Genomic DNA, 15,686 nt, shown 5'->3' on the forward strand with positions numbered 1-15,686 from the left:
TGATGCAGTGGTTCCAAGTTTAGATGTCAGCTGTCTAAGAACCACTGGAATCTAACTATGCACTCTCAATTAACACAATACATCTGACAGTAGGACTGCAACAAAAACAAGGCAACGAAAAACCATCATGTCAAGACTGAACTTGTTTCATCCGATGCCACGTGAATGCCGCATACCGGTCAAATACCTGCAGCGACACCTGGAGGCCTTTAGTGTAAGCTGCTCCGCGCTACGTGTCTCCAGACGATATCTTTATCCCCGCTTCCCATCCGGCTGCAACGGGAGCAGACCAGCGGAAAACAGCGGCTGTCCCCACCCAGCAGCTCGGCTCAGACATGGGGGAAACCATCCTGCCACGGCGCATGTTCCTCTGGAGCATGGCGGTCATCTACCTCGCTGCTTTCGTGTCTCTCTATGTGCAGATACCAGGTGACATTTACAAACTCCGCTAACTGTGTGGAAGCTAGCTACCTTAACTTACTACTAACCTACTGCTATGTGTTAGCTTGTTAGCGGGGAACTTGGCGCTCCGGCTTCCTGTGGTGCAGACGACGTTTCTCTTGGGCTGCAGTCAGTAAGAGTTACCTGCTCCTGGCTGACTTCTGCAGCTAAGAGAGACCCGACCTGTTGGAAAGACGCACGCATGATACTATTGTATTGTACTACAATACCCACAACCCCCTCAGTTTCTATCTCTTAAGGTCGCTTTATTTTAGTAGCCCAGCAGAAGTCCAAAAGACCTCGCCCACGCCCATATGTTTATTTAAGGAATTGTTTTTGGCACAGTGCCAACATACATCTCCAGTGCATGATTTTCCAAAATGCACTCAAATGTATTTTAAACATTTTAAAACTTTGAATCTGTGAATGAATGACATAACGTTAGTCAGACTTTATATTCCCAGGTGTTGAAGTACATTACATTTACAACGGATGTTAAACTTTTTTTTTTCTTTATATGTAGCAGTTTTGTAGCAATAAATGAGCGGAGAAACATAACAAACGCAGAGAAATCACGAATGGCTTCATGTGTATAAAAATGATGTTTAATCAATTACTCTTCCTGTTCATTCACATTGCTCTTCCCGTGTTTACGTCTTATTTCTAGGTCTGTACGGCAACGATGGGCTGTTGCCTGCTCGCTGGCAGCTGCGATACAGTGGCAAGTCTCTCGGGGAGCTGCTGCTGTCCTCTCCCACCCTGCTGTGGCTGGGCCCTCAGCTCGGTGTGGACACGCACACCGCCATGGAGCTGCTGTGTCTCGTGGGTGCTGCGCTGAGCCTCGCCGCAACGCTGGTGGAGGCTCTCCGAGACAGCGTGGTGTTCTTCTGCCTCTGGGCCTTGTACCTGTCCATGTACCAGGTGCGTTTTACAGTGTCGACTGTACCCAGTTTTTTTTGTTTTTTTTGCAGTAGATGGTGTCATAGTGTCCCTTCTCTCACTGGCCATTTTTGTTTCTCATTTCAGGTGGGCCAGGTTTTTCTCTACTTCCAATGGTGAGTGATGACTTTGTGGATCTTTGTTTATTTATTTTCTGTAATTAACACAATCGTGTAATGAATAGCAGCTCCCAAGATAGTTTTGCCGAACGGGTTTATGTCGTCCTCGGTCCACTGTTTAGTAACATCGTAGTAATGTTTGTCTCTGCTGCTGTGCAACCACACTGTAGACACCAATAAACTAGTACGACAACTTACCTTGTCCTCTCTGTCTGCCCCCTAACTTGCCACTTTCTCCATTAATTCATTGTTTTCCGTTGCTCTTTCTACTCATCACTGTCCAGGGACAACTTGCTTCTGGAGGTGGGGTTCCTCTGTATCCTTGTTGCCCCGCTGACATTGATCAGAGGCTCACGAGGGGTCAGAGAGCACGATCGTGTGACCTTCTGGCTGCTCCGCTGGTTGCTCTTCCGGCTCATGTTTGCCTCTGGTGTGGTGAAACTCACGTCTCGTTGTCCCACATGGTGGGGCCTTACAGGTACGAATGAGAGTCTGTAGGAGTGAAGAGTGTTTTATGTCTCCCATGTGTTGAAGTGGGACATCCCTGAAGACATTACTAGAATCGAGAGCTCTCAGGCTCTTGTCTGGTTGATAACATTTCTTTTTCACTGTGTGTTGAACAGCTCTGACGTATCACTATGAGACTCAGTGTCTCCCCACCTCGCTGGCCTGGTTCGCTCACCAGTTGCCGGTGTGGTGGCAGAAGCTGAGTGTGGTGGGGACCTTTGTTATTGAGATCGCTGTACCGCTGCTTTTCTTCAGCCCAGTGCGCAGACTCCGACTTGGGGCTTTTTACCTGCAGGTGGGTAGAAATCCAAGTGCTCCCTTCTCAAATAGCTGCCTGGTTGTGTGCAGCAGAAGGAATTATTGGTTTATTTGTTTGTTTGTTTTTTCTTGTGTAGGTGTTGCTTCAAGTGCTCATCATTTTGACGGGCAACTACAATTTCTTCAACCTGCTGACTTTGGCCCTCTGTCTGTCGCTCCTGGACGACCAGCATGTTCGCTTCTGGCTACGCAAGGCGGACACGAGTAGCAGCAATGGTGTGATGAACATTTTCTGTATACATACGCAGGCTATATTTTTTGTGAAGTCTCTAAAAAATGAGGAAAATAAGTATCACTATTCCCGTGTCTTAAAGTTTTGGCTTTACTTAAATAATAAAGTATGCATTTAATCGTTAAGTATAACTTATCAACTATAACTATAGTTTCACAATATCTTTGTCCATTTTAAAGTAAAGAAAACATCTGAATCCTGCCTCCAGAAGTACACACATTAAAGGCTTAAGTTTGGACCTGAGTTGTGTGTCCATTCTGCCAAACGTTACGCTCTCTCTCTTTGATCTGCTCAGACTCCAAGCTGTGGTCGTGGCTGTGTTACCTGCTGGAGCTCGCAGTCTGGTCTCTCATGATCTTCGGGTCAATTGTATATTTTGACCTGAAGCCCAATGCAACGAAGCACGGTATCTCCTCCAGGACAGGTGTGTGTGTGTGTGTGTGTGTACATCTATTTCCATAGGAACAATTGCACTTTGCAGTTCATTGATGTACATCTTCGTCCTTTCAGCATTCACATACCACCAGTTTAACCAGTTTCTGAAGACGGTCACTATCCCCACTATCTGGATTGCTGTCCTCTCTCTCACCTGGGAGATGGTCGCAGCCATGTTCAGGTAGGACTCTCCCTGTGCGGCTGCTTGATCTCAGTATTACATGCTGTTGTACAAACGCAGTATACGTAATGTGTTTTTCTAGGTGTGCGTGTGTCTCTGGTTTCCTGAAGAGGTTTTGGGGAACTGTCCAGTGGACCGTGTTTGCTACTGCCGCCGCTGCTATGTTCACTATCAGTCTGGTGAGTGTTATTGGAAATACAGTATTGATTGAACTTCGTACCATAAAGCTGACAAGTCATGTAGTTGAACCTCTTAATTGATCGGAAATGTTTCCTCAAAACTTGTTGCGATCACTCTTTTATGCTGACTATGCTCTTCTGTTCCCAGGTGCCATTCACCTACATCGAGTACGACTCTAATGCCAGGTTGTGGCCGGGAGTGCGTCGGGCCTATGACCTGGTGGATCGCTACCAGCTGGTCAACTCGTACGGCCTGTTCAGAAGGATGACCGGGGTCGGCGGACGCCCAGAGGTCGTCATCGAGGGAAGCAACGACGGAGTCTCGTGGACGGTGAGAGAGAGAAACCGTATCATGAATGAGCCTGTTAATGATGACGGGACTGCGATGCTAATTTTAATGAAACACTGAATTAAAAAAAGGACCTGCTGCACTGTATTAAGTAAGGTGTTCCTATCCGTATGTTTCTTTTTTTTCTTCTTTTAGGAGATTGAGTTTATGTATAAGCCAGGCAACCTAAGTGCACCTCCTGCTGCAGTGACGCCTCACCAGCCCAGGTTGGACTGGCAAATGTGGTTTGCCGCCCTCGGGGATCAAACACGGGCTCCGTGGTTCACCAGCCTCATGTACAGACTGCTGCAGGGCAAAAGAGATGGTACGCAGCCTCAGAGTGTTCAGTCTATTTTCTTACTGTGTTTTCTGTCACTTTATTATCTCCCTAAATTCAACACTGTTCGGCACTGAAGGCCTTTCTCGATGGAAAAGACGTCGTCACTCTTCTCCGTACTCGCTTTGGAAAGAGTTTGAGTGACCGATGGTTCATCCAATCACCGGCCGAATATGTTTTGAAAGTGCCTGCCCATTTCCAAACCGTTTCCAGTGACTGCACTTCTCACCAAACCTAAAGTAGTGATACAACAGAGGGTGTTTTACCATTGATCTCTGTGACATCACTAACTGAGTTGTGATAAGAAGTGAATCCAGCCCCAGATTACTGTGAAGTAGCAGGTTAAATAGCTGTTTCTTACTGTTTGCACTAAAAGCCAATATGTGCAGAAACGACTATCAGGAAAGATTGCAGACCCACACTGCTGCCCCAACTTCACTTTGATGAATACCAAATAACAGTTAATATGACTTATTGTTGATGCATTTTTCAAGTATCTCTGATGGGATGTTAGTGTGGGACACAGCACAACCTTGGACCAGGGCTTCAGGCACGTGAATGATTTAACCCCATAGAGCACAGTGCAGAAAATGTTTTCTACCCAAAATGAGACGGTGTTAAATTTCCGCTGAAAAGAAGGCAGTGTTTTGTTTTTAATTACAACCAGATCTCTGAAAGCGTTGCTTTATGTTCTGCAGTGATAGAGTTGATCCAGACAGATGTGTCACGGTATCCGTTCCACCAGCAGCCTCCTGCCTACCTCCGAGCCCACCGCTACCGATACTGGTTTACTGAACCAAAGGCTGACGGGTCAGTGCTCACTCTCTCTCTCTCTCTCACTCTCATATTCACTCTGTCTGTTTGTTTGGTGTGCACTGAAAGATATCACTCGGCATATGTTCAGACATTACTACCAAACTCAATAAACAGAGACTAACATAATTTCAGCAGTTTTATCAATATTTTAATATTGTTCTTAGCTAAGCGAGTTCCTGTGCAAACATCTGCCCTTAAAACATCAGGATATTTACTGTTCTGGTCTTTGTTGGCAGGTCCTATCCACAGCGTTGGTGGAGGAGGGTTTATGATGAGGAATTCTATCCCACAGTGCACCTGGGCAGCACCTTCCTGGAGAGCATGCTCAATCAGTATGGACTCAAGGTAAAACTTAAAAAGCTATAATTAAAAATGATCGAAATCAAGTGGAGGAGGATGTGTCCCTTGTTCATTCTTTAATCCATGGAATATCGATTACTTGTCTTCTTTATTTGTCTGTAGGACAAATCGCCTCCACGTCGGATGTCCAACACCACTGTTGCCCAGGCGGTGAGGTGGGTTCGCTCTCAGGCCAGAGGTGTTCCCACTCACATACTTACCTGGACCCTTATCGCCTGCAGCGCCACCCTCTGTCTGCTCCAGGTATTGCAGAACAGGAAAAAACACCCAGAAAGGACCCCACTCATTCATGAGGCCGCTGGGAACAGTTACACAGAAAAGGTACCTGAAGGCTCTGCAGACCATTCTGGGAAGTCTGATGAACAGCACACCACGGAAGAGGAAGAGGAGGAGGAGGAGGAAGAGGAGGAAAAGGAAGAGGAAGAGGATGAAGATGGAGACGGCAGTGAAGATGAGGTGGAGGAGGGCAAAGGTGAGGAGAAAGACACTGTTGCTGATGACGAAGAGGACTAGGCACAGGAGGAGGATGCAGAGCAAGACGGGGAAAAAAGGATGAACGAAAAACTTTTGAAAAGATGCAGGTAATCCCGAAGTAGAATGTTATCACTAGCTGCCTTAATGAAATATTACCAAAAAGACCATGTGTATATTTGTAGTTCTTGATCAGCCAATTATGGAAAAATAAGTTTATTTAAATTCTCCCACCTACACATTACTGCATCAGCTGTCTATATCAGAAAGCAGTCACTTAATTCAGTAGATCTTTGCCAGATGTTTAGGAATTTTAAAACCTCCTCGGTTTGTTTGGACTTATGGTGAACAATCAATCTAGTCAGCAGATCAAATCCCGTTGAAAGAAGAGAGAAATATAAAATAAAAGGCAGCTTCTGTTGCCTATTCAGAGAGTAAATGTATGTTCATGGTATTCTTGGTCTCCTGTTTGTGTTGCATACTGTAGTCCTTGTGTGTGTGTGTGTGTGTGTGTGTGTGTTTTTACATTAGTCTCTTGCTGTATGTACTGAACTAACTAAAACAACTCTACTTTCTTTTTCCCCCACAAATGTCTCTTTTTCTTCTGTTAATGTTTGAAATGAAACATATCACACACATTGATGTAGTATCTTTTACATTTTTTTTATCACATTAAAGTAAAATAATAAATAAATGTTTTGTCATTTCTTCATCTGAAATGTGTAACAATCACAAGTTATATCTCTATGTACATTTATTAACTTGAGTTAAATTAGTATTAGTAATGTGTATACAGGAGACACTACATCCAGTTTTGTTATTACTATTATGCAACAACACAAGTTATTGATTTACTCGGCTTATGTAATCACCCTCTGTTCCTATATGGTGTTGCTGTTTGTCTGTTTCACCACTTCAGTACTCCAGGACAGTACTTGTCGATCAGAGACTGGTAATACGGCTTCAGCGTGTCGACGTCGGGCATCTCGGTGCTCTTTGAGTACAAGTCAAATTTGCTGTGGAAAGGATGGAAGATGCAGCTTCAGTTTGAAGCGGAGCGCAGTGATAATGTAATGTGAACATGAGAGAGGAAGATGCTCACTTAAACTCTTGGACCCAGAGCAGCATGCGCTGGTCATTCTCATTGCACAGGTGCATGTAGTCTCCGTCGGAGTGCCAGGGGTAGAATGAATGGAAGCGAATCATGCACAACCCCTAAAGAGAGACGGACAAAGGTGAGATCCCAAACTGAGCCTGTACAGTAAGCACCACAGGAGAGGAGAGAACACTGCATACTCAAACATGGCGTTTTCAATGTCATTATTTACTGACCTGCTCGGGGATGGAGCAGTTGTTGAACTTCAGAACTCTGTAGAGATACTCTGAAGACAACAATGCAAGAGTTTAGGTACAGTATCGTAGATAAACAGGCACTTCAATGGTAATGCACGTTTTCTTCTTTTATTAAAAGTTGTCGTGCGTTTGTGTGTGGCTCAATGTGAGGACGTCTCTTACCGTCATGGCCCCAGGACATGAGGACTTTGTCGAGCCCGCAATTTGGTTCATAGATCCCGTATTCAGTGCTAAGGAGCGAAAAAAATAAGTATGTAAAAGGACAAATACCCAGTACTTCAAACAACTAGCCTATAGGCTTTGTTGACAACTGTAGTACTGAAATAAACAGGGATATTAGAGCAGAGTACTGTTAATGCGTATTGCCTACAAATGCAAAACATTTCATTTTATTCCATTCATTAAAACTGATGGACTACACATTGAGGACAACTGCATGTTTTAAAGAGTCCTATTTACATTGTAGAATGCAAAACCTGACAAAAAAAGTTTTGCAAACGTGTGAAAACCTTGAAATATTCATCCACAGACTTTGATAATGTAGCATGAAAATACTAACTTGTAGCTGGGGTTTTTCTCATCTGGGTTGTCCAGGAAGGTGTTGCCTCTGAACACGATGGAGTTTTGAAACCTGCAGCCCACTGGGAAGGTGTCGCCTGTTACAGCCCACTGCAAAGCGCACACACAAGTTTGCTATAAGAATTCATTATAACTCTCCATATGTTTTATATGAAATGTAAAGGTGTTCTCAGGTGTTTTTATAAGAACGATAATCAAATCAGATTTCAAGCATACCGTACCTTTGATAAAGAGACAAAAAGGATCGAAGAGGAGTCTTAGAAATAACAATGAGTATTGGGATGACAAAAAATAAATACTTAGAAGAAGTCCAAACAAAAAACTCAGCTCGAGGAAAAGCAAATCTTTAAAAAAGTATGACATTAATGTAGGAAGTCATATTCCAGAGTGAGTGTCCTACCTGGGGTTCGCCCCAAAGAGCCATTGCCTTCCCAACATCATGGATCAGACCCACCAACTGGAACCAGTCTGGAAAGGGATAGTAAATACATATATTTGTTTATGTGTGTACTTGTACACAGTGTGTGTGTTTCTGTCTCTCTTCCTGTATGGTACCGTTGTCTGGGTGCGCCTGGCGGATGCCCTCAGCAGTCTGGTAGGCATGGAAAGAGTTTGGGAAGTCCACATCAGGATCGGACTCGTCCACCATGTTGTCCAGAGACATGATGGCGTCCATCATCGTCATCTGAGTGTGGTTGCAGCCGCCCCATCGAGAGTGCTTTAGGGAGGTAAGAGTCACAGCATTACTGGGGAGGGTTCCTTTCTCAAACTTGCAAGGGAAGCTCCCCCTAAAAAAACTTTTTGAAGTATTGATTTCTGTAGAATTTTCAGAGACAATGGGATCTGCTATAAATGTGCAGTTCGTGTGTTATGGACAGCTGTAGCTGGGTCACATGTATTAAACAGAACAGTGTCCCTGTGTAACCTTTGAGAGATAAGGTTAGTCCAACATTGAGTCCAGAAAGAACATCTGTTGGCCCTTTGCCAGGACTGGATGACTTTTGTTTGCTCAGTCTGACACAATCACTCGGTCATCCGGAGCAAAACAGAAATTCAGAAAAATGCTAATTTCTTCGTTCTTACTAAACTACGGTTTTCAGTGACACATTGCTGAATTTCTGTTCACTTGCTGTTTTTGCTCCTGATTTACTAACCTTTTGCTTCACAAAGTCCAGCGTCTGATTGGTGTGCATAAGCTTGTATGTGTTGAACACACGGTCGATCAGACTTCCACTCTGAAACACACACACACACATGAAACAACACACATTAAAAGATGTACAGCATCTCAGGTTGATACAATGCCATTGAGTAACTCCACATGAAATCTTTTATGGTTGAAATGTATTTTGTTAATGACCTATGGTTCAAAGTATACAAAGGATAACGATAACACCCTCCTTCACTGTTCCTTGTGGCACGAAACATGAAAATGTAAACATTTCTGCTGCTACATGGCAACAAATGTAGATTTTTAATTCTGGAAGCATTTCCACCGACCCACCAATAATTTAGCCCATCTTTGCAATGTTGTTTATATTGTAGTTTTTAAAAGCAGTACATCCCTCAAAGCTCCAGTGGAAAATGTTTTAAATATATTTCATTATTACTGTAAAACACATGGTCAGTGAAAATAACTTCCTGTTCCAGCTAAGAGTACTAGCTTAGCAAGTCTTCATTAATAGAGACACCACAATGTTTTAATACCCCATCCTTCATTATGATTCAGACAATTGTGAGAAATAATCACAGATCACCTGCTGAAATGCACTGTTTTTGAAAAACGTATTTATATACTGCATCTAATTGGAAGTCAGATTCCTTCCTTCAGTCTCTCGTTAGCAGAAAATATACAGTTAAATTGCCTTCTGAGTCTGTAAGTCCCTAGTCCAGAGTTCAGGCCGTAAATAAGGGTTATCGTCGGAAGAGGAGCTTTGAATGCTTACCTCATAGTTCCTGTAGTCTTGCTTTTCTTTACTTTTATTCATCTCCAAATTTGGCCGATATGCCAGAGACGGGTCTGGACCCTGCGTTTGAAATAACAGACATTTTCAGGATTTACAAAGATAAATAACATACTTGCTTTCGGAATAAAACAAAGTATAAGTAGTTTTAAAAGCAGTTCAAATATATATATTTAAAAAAGTAAAAAAAGATCAAAGTGAAAACATAGCCTTTCTATATATTAAAGCCACACATACGATGTTGATGACACTCATGGCTGACAGATGAAGTCTGTGTTGTGGTGTTTTTCGTTCCTCCTGTCTCTATATACCCTGCCGGTTTAAACTGTAAGGCTATCGACCTGCACTGTAAGTCTGCATAAAGTGTACATCAATGTCTGGTCACACTTTAACCCAACGTCACTAATGTGCGTGTGTGTGTTTAGGGGTGTGTGTGTGTGTGTGTGTGCGTGTGTGTGTGGCAATCCTCTAGGAGGAGGTAGGACTGATGTATGATTACTCAGTAGCTCTTTGTTTGTTCCAGTTAAATTGTTTCTTTTTAGACACATATTTGTGAGGATTCTTGAACACACTGGTTTGGGTTGGACAAATATGGAACAAAATGTATCCGACCAGAGAATTGGTCCCGAAAAGATACTTAACTTCCCAATGTAGGGAGATTACAACAGTGAATGAGTGCGGTTCTGAAAATTAACAAAAAACTGGAAACTCAATTCTTCCAAATGTATAACTTTACAATCATAAATCTTAAATCTTAGAAGCCAATCTGGGGAAACAGCTCTCCATTAATGAGACATGCTACAGTCCACTTTGTGTAGAGCTCAATAGTGAGGTTCTGAAAATGAAAATCACATACATTTTCTGAATCAAGGATTTTGATTATGAGCCACAATGTCGTAACTATCAAAAGTAGACTTACCAAGAGCTATGAGATTGTGAAACGCTGGTATATGCTCCTGTAAAGCCACACGTCTGTATGATATCGACCTTGTTTTAAGAAAAACACATTTTATTTGCGATGTCAGCACAAAGTACCACACTACCTGCGATCCTAAAATGTAATTGCAACATCTCTGATTGGTGGAGCTCGTTATAACCATGGAAATATTCACTGCAGGATTTTCTGATACGCCAGTGGAGTGAATAAATAAATGGGCTTTTTACTGATGGAACGGGAGCCATTAAAAAAAAGTGGGCGGGCACTGTTGACCTGTACAGCTTCTGAGAACCGAAGTTATTAACATAACCTAAACTGGCGTTCACGTCCTATAGGGCAGAGGTCTTCAACAGGGCACGCGACCCCTAGGGGATCCGCGGAGGTACTGCATGGGGTCCGCGAAATTTTGGGTTGATTAGACAATTAATTTTTAATTTTTTTTCCCAAATATGAATCTGTCCATTATTGTATGAAAGATAACAGGTATCTTTATGCATGGCAGTGGCACTAATAGGCCATCAGTCATTTTCGTTTCCACATTTATGTTTAAAATTAAAACGTCAATAGGAATAGCTTGTATGCGTGATTATCATGCAATTGACAGACAATGTTGATATTGTCATTCAGCTGACAAGGTGTGTTTATAAATGGCAGTGGCACGGCCACCCTACTCACTGTACCTTGCACATGTTTAAAATAAAAACATGAACATATGAACCTGTGTATTATTTAAATAGCTTAGTATTGAATGCACAATAAAGAGGTATGTTCATACATGGCACTAGGCCCAGTTTAATATAAAACACAATTTTATACAATATATATAGTCGGGGTCCCTGCTCCATCTCTCGGTTAGGTGAAGTTAGAAAGAAACGATTTATTGAACCGGGAAGTCCGAATCTGTCAATATCTTTCTAACTTTACCTAAGTCCATCGGTTTATCAGTTTGGGGGTCCTTGGCCTAAAAAACGTTGAAGACCCCTGCTATAGAGTGCATGGATGTACAACAACACTGCTGCAGGGGTTTTTATAGGCCGACCGGAAAGTTGTCATGGCAATGGTTCGACTAAAGGCCAACGGGATTTTCCCATTGGATTTTGGATTATTGCGTAAAATAACTAAAGTTTGTCATTTCCTGATGTTTGGATGTTCTTCATGGATACATTGTCAACTATTTTCTACGGAGGGGACATGAACTGAATTACATAACACTGAGTTTGTCACAGTGTTCACTTTCTATCTGATATAAATACAGTAAAGTTTGCCCCTACCACAGCGCTTTTTCAGCCTAGTTTTATGAAAAGACCCAATCTTTCCTGCGGTAAAATACTTACTTAACTTACTTACCAAGTTGGCGTTCTTTCCTCCAAAAAGGCCTAATCCATCCACGTAACTATCCATTCAGAGAAATAATATGGCACACTTAAGCCCTGCGTAAATGCACGTCGCACGAACCTAGAGAGTTTGTAAGAATGTAACTTGTCTCTGTAACGAATCTTGGCCAGACACAAGCCACAGAACAGCGAGTCAACCGTTAGAAACAACGCATTACAACGATGTAATCTACCAAGTCACACTTCACTTCATGATATTGCATTTTTAATCAGTTGTAATCCACGTCGTAAACTTCTACTGATAATGGGCACTGAAGGATAATTTACTTTAACTTTCACTTTTCTTTTCCAAAAAAAATAAAAGTCGCTCCCACCTCATGGTTAGATTGATGTCCAGTTCCATATTTATCTATTTAGGTATTTATTACCGTGAGCTTGATGTGATCCAAATATCCAGTGGCGGTTCTAGGAATTTCTACCTGGGGTGGCCCATGGGGGGTAAATGGGTGCCTACAGGTGCCCACCAGGCGGTATGTTTTGATGTTTTTTTATGGATTACTATTCCACTAATAATAGGTGAAAACATAAAGTAATAGGCTATATGCATACACATAATTGTTATGTGTGCAGAACCGTTTTAGTCAAGTAGTATAATATTAACAATGTTAAATAAATAAGACCCTTTTTTTTAGCTCATTTACAAAGGTTAAGGCTATTAAGTAAATGCTCAAAGAATGCCTTTTGCAAAACCTTAGTTCTATATTCCTGATTCACTCAAAATGACAAATCTGAATTGTATCTAGTATATCATGCGTTATAACATATGCTGATATAATGAGACAATTTTAATGTTTTTGGATGAAGAATAAAAAACGTGTTCTGACCATATTGAAGTCATGTTAAAGTCATGGACTTGGTTCTGCAGGACAAACTGCAGGGTGTATGGTACCGTTGTCTGGGTGCGCCTGGTGGATGCCCTCAGCAGTCTGGTAGGCATGGAAAGAGTTTGGGAAGTCCACATCAGGATCGGACTCGTCCACCATGTTGTCCAGAGACATGATGGCGTCCATCATCGTCATCTGAGTGTGGCTGTAGCCGCCCCATCGAGAGTGCTTTAGGGAGGTAAGAGTCACAGCATTACTGGGGAGGTTTCCTTTCTCAAACTTGCAAGGGAAGCTCCTGAACACCCCTGAAAAACATTTTGATGTATTGATTTCTGTTGAATTTTCAGAGACGATTGGATCAGATTTGTCTGCTATTAATTTGCAGTTCATGTGTTATGGAAAGCTGTAGCTGGGTCACATATATAAAACAGAACCTGTGTAACCTTTGAGAAAAGGGAAAATAAGGTTAATCCAACAACATTGAGTCCAGAAAGAACATCTGTTGGCCCTTTGCCTGGCCTGGATGACTTTTGTTTGCTCAGTCCGACACAATCACTCGGTCATCCGGAGCAAAACAGAAATTCACAAAATATAAATCTTTTTGCTCCTGATTTACTAACATTTTGCTTCACAAAGTCCAGCGTCTGATTGGTGTGCATAAGCTTGTATGTGTTGAACACGCGGTCGATCAGACTTCCACTCTGAAACACACACACACACACATGAAACAACACACATTAAAAGATGTACAGCATCTCAGGTTGATACACTGCTATTGAGTAACTCCACATGAAATCTTTTATGGCTGAAATGTATTTTGTTAATGACCTATGGATCGATAACGATATCACACTCCTTCACTGTCCCTTGTGGCACGAAACAATGTGAAAATCTCTGCTGCTACATGGCAACAAATAGATTTTTAATTCTGGAAGCATTTACACCGACCCACCAATAATTTAGCCCATCTTTGCAATGTTGTTTATATTGTAGTTTTTAAGAGCAATACATTGGAATACAGTGGAAATTATTTCAAATATATTTCATTGCTACTCGCCCATCACTCTCCTCATCTGCTGCTGAAACTCTGATCCACGCCTTCATCACTTCCAGAATTGACTACTGCAACAGCATTCTTCACGGCACATCATCCAAAATCCTAAATAAACTCCTGTACATCCAGAACTCTGCTGCTCGCCTGCTCACCCATACCCGCTCCCGTGACCACATCACCCCTGTTCTCCAGAACCTCCACTGGCTCCCCGTCCCACAACGGATCCAATACAAAATCCTTCTCCTCACTCACAAAGCCCTCCATAATCAGGCCCCCTCCTACCTCACCGACCTGCTTCACCACCACACTCCATCCCGTCGGCTCCGCTCCTCTGATGCCAACCTCCTGTCTCTTCCACTCAGGACCAAGCACCGGACATGGGGCGACAGGGCCTTCTCCATAGCTGCCCCCTCCCTTTATTATTATTATTATTACTGTAAAACACATGGTCAGTGAAAATAAGTTCCTGTTCCAGCTAAGAGTACTAGCTTAGCAAGTCTTCATTAATAGAGACACCACAATGTTTTAAATACGGTATTTAACAATACCCCATCCTTCATTATGATTCAGACAATTGTGAGAAATAATCACAGATCACCTGCTGAAATGCACTGTTTTTGAAAAACGTATTTATATACTGCATGTAATCGGAAGTCAGATTCCTTCCTTCAGTCCATCTTCGTCATCTGAGTGTGGTAAACAATTCATGCCATGGTACACCAACACAACAGACATTTATAGGTTTTTTTAATCTGAAGAGACTAGTATAAACTGACTGGAAAAGTAATATGGATCATAATCTGGGGTGAAAGTAGGCCGGTCCGGTACTCCTTATACCACTAAAAGATTCAGTGCTAGGGAGTCCAAAACCCACGTACAATAACCCATCACAATCGCATTTGCAACAAGAAAACACATCTGCTAGCGTTAGGTCATCATGCAGTTAGTTACATAAAGGAGGTTTTATTTTCAGCTCAGTTTGTTTGTACATGCACTACAGGTGTTTCACTTCCGTTAACATTGTGAGATAATGCATTTGTGCTGCATTCAAGAGCTTTCGGAATAGTTACAAAAATGAGTTCCTGACTGGCAAAATCTAAGGACAACTGAAAAAAACAGCTACCATGTTGTACAAGCAGTAAAATACAACACATGTTTTTTTATAGCGTTCATGTTGTTTCCCCTTTACGGATTAAAGCTCATGAACACACCAGAGTCACAAGGACGACTTCCCAAATCAGGAAAAGGGACTGTCCGAGGAGCACTTGAATGCCCCATCTTCTGCACTCTCTGAGTTCTAGCTGGGGGTGGAAGGAGAACAATATGATGAAGGTTGGAGTAGTAGTACTAGCAAGAACTTTTATACTCTCACCCCTGATCATAACAGTGTTCGTGTGATATGTACATTTTGAACAAAGCAACAATGTGTCTTACCATTTCTTTATGTTTTATGTCTGTATATATGTATGTGCGTGTGTGTATGTATATATTGTTCTGTGTCCATTGCGGCAGTTTCTAAGCAAGTGACGGGAATACATAGAGGGTGTCCAACAAAAGTTCAGCTCAAAACGGCACGTTGTGCAGTGAATAACAGGATCAGTGTGGCTGGGTCAATATTATGTCACAGCAGGGCGTGCATTCATTGAGCTCCTCCAACTGTACCTATAGAGTTCAGTAGAGGGCGGAGCCTGTGGGAGTTAGAACGAAGGTTTTAACATTGTAACCCTGGTTTTATAAGCATATGTTTATATGTTGGACTAGAGAGAAACATCTTTTCAACTCCCCTGTATGTCCAGTACATTGTGGAATTGACAATAAAGCAAACTTTGAACTTTGAACAAGTGGTCCTTAACCTTTACTCATGGGCCTCTTGTGTGTGTGTGTGTGTGTGTGTGTGTGTGTGTGTGTGTGTGTGTGT

General features: G+C 42.3%; 2 protein-coding genes across 2 annotated transcripts; one reads left to right on the forward strand and one right to left on the reverse strand.

Annotated features, from left to right (window-relative positions):
* Window positions 1-5: 5 nt before the first annotated feature.
* lmf2a (lipase maturation factor 2a) lies at window positions 6-7,251 on the forward strand. The gene is made up of 14 exons (XM_031860392.1): window positions 6-429; window positions 1,109-1,362; window positions 1,468-1,496; window positions 1,784-1,977; window positions 2,123-2,301; window positions 2,402-2,540; window positions 2,852-2,980; window positions 3,067-3,172; window positions 3,255-3,351; window positions 3,500-3,682; window positions 3,836-4,004; window positions 4,715-4,826; window positions 5,069-5,177; window positions 5,295-7,251. The coding sequence occupies exons 1-14, from the start codon at window positions 336-338 to the stop codon at window positions 5,703-5,705; spliced, it is 2,205 nt and encodes a 734-aa protein (XP_031716252.1). The 5' UTR covers window positions 6-335; the 3' UTR covers window positions 5,706-7,251.
* Window positions 5,904-9,885, reverse strand: miox (myo-inositol oxygenase). Its single transcript, XM_031860407.1, has 10 exons — window positions 9,797-9,885; window positions 9,542-9,622; window positions 8,750-8,830; window positions 8,151-8,313; window positions 7,996-8,063; window positions 7,576-7,685; window positions 7,179-7,246; window positions 6,996-7,045; window positions 6,766-6,878; window positions 5,904-6,679 (listed from the first exon to the last, which is right to left on the reverse strand). Exons 1-10 carry the CDS (start codon window positions 9,812-9,814, stop codon window positions 6,571-6,573), a joined length of 861 nt encoding a protein of 286 aa, XP_031716267.1. The 5' UTR covers window positions 9,815-9,885; the 3' UTR covers window positions 5,904-6,570.
* Window positions 9,886-15,686: the final 5,801 nt, after the last annotated feature.

This window comes from Anarrhichthys ocellatus, unplaced genomic scaffold (assembly GCF_004355925.1).
Source record: "Anarrhichthys ocellatus isolate YVR2014 unplaced genomic scaffold, GSC_Weel_1.0 scaffold2, whole genome shotgun sequence".
Taxonomy (NCBI): domain Eukaryota; kingdom Metazoa; phylum Chordata; class Actinopteri; order Perciformes; family Anarhichadidae; genus Anarrhichthys; species Anarrhichthys ocellatus.

Coding starts and splice junctions, on each gene's coding strand:
- lmf2a (XM_031860392.1), top strand. CDS start 336: ATGGGGGAAACCATCCTGCCACGGCGCATGTTCCTCTGGAGCATGGCG. Junction 1,978..2,122: donor CACATGGTGGGGCCTTACAG/GTACGAATGAGA, acceptor TGTGTTGAACAG/CTCTGACGTATCACTATGAG. Junction 3,683..3,835: donor ACGACGGAGTCTCGTGGACG/GTGAGAGAGAGA, acceptor TTCTTCTTTTAG/GAGATTGAGTTTATGTATAA.
- miox (XM_031860407.1), bottom strand. Junction 8,831..9,541: donor AAGACTACAGGAACTATGAG/GTAAGCATTCAA, acceptor TGTGTGTTTCAG/AGTGGAAGTCTGATCGACCG. Junction 7,686..7,995: donor CTCTTTGGGGCGAACCCCAG/GTAGGACACTCA, acceptor TGCGCTTTGCAG/TGGGCTGTAACAGGCGACAC.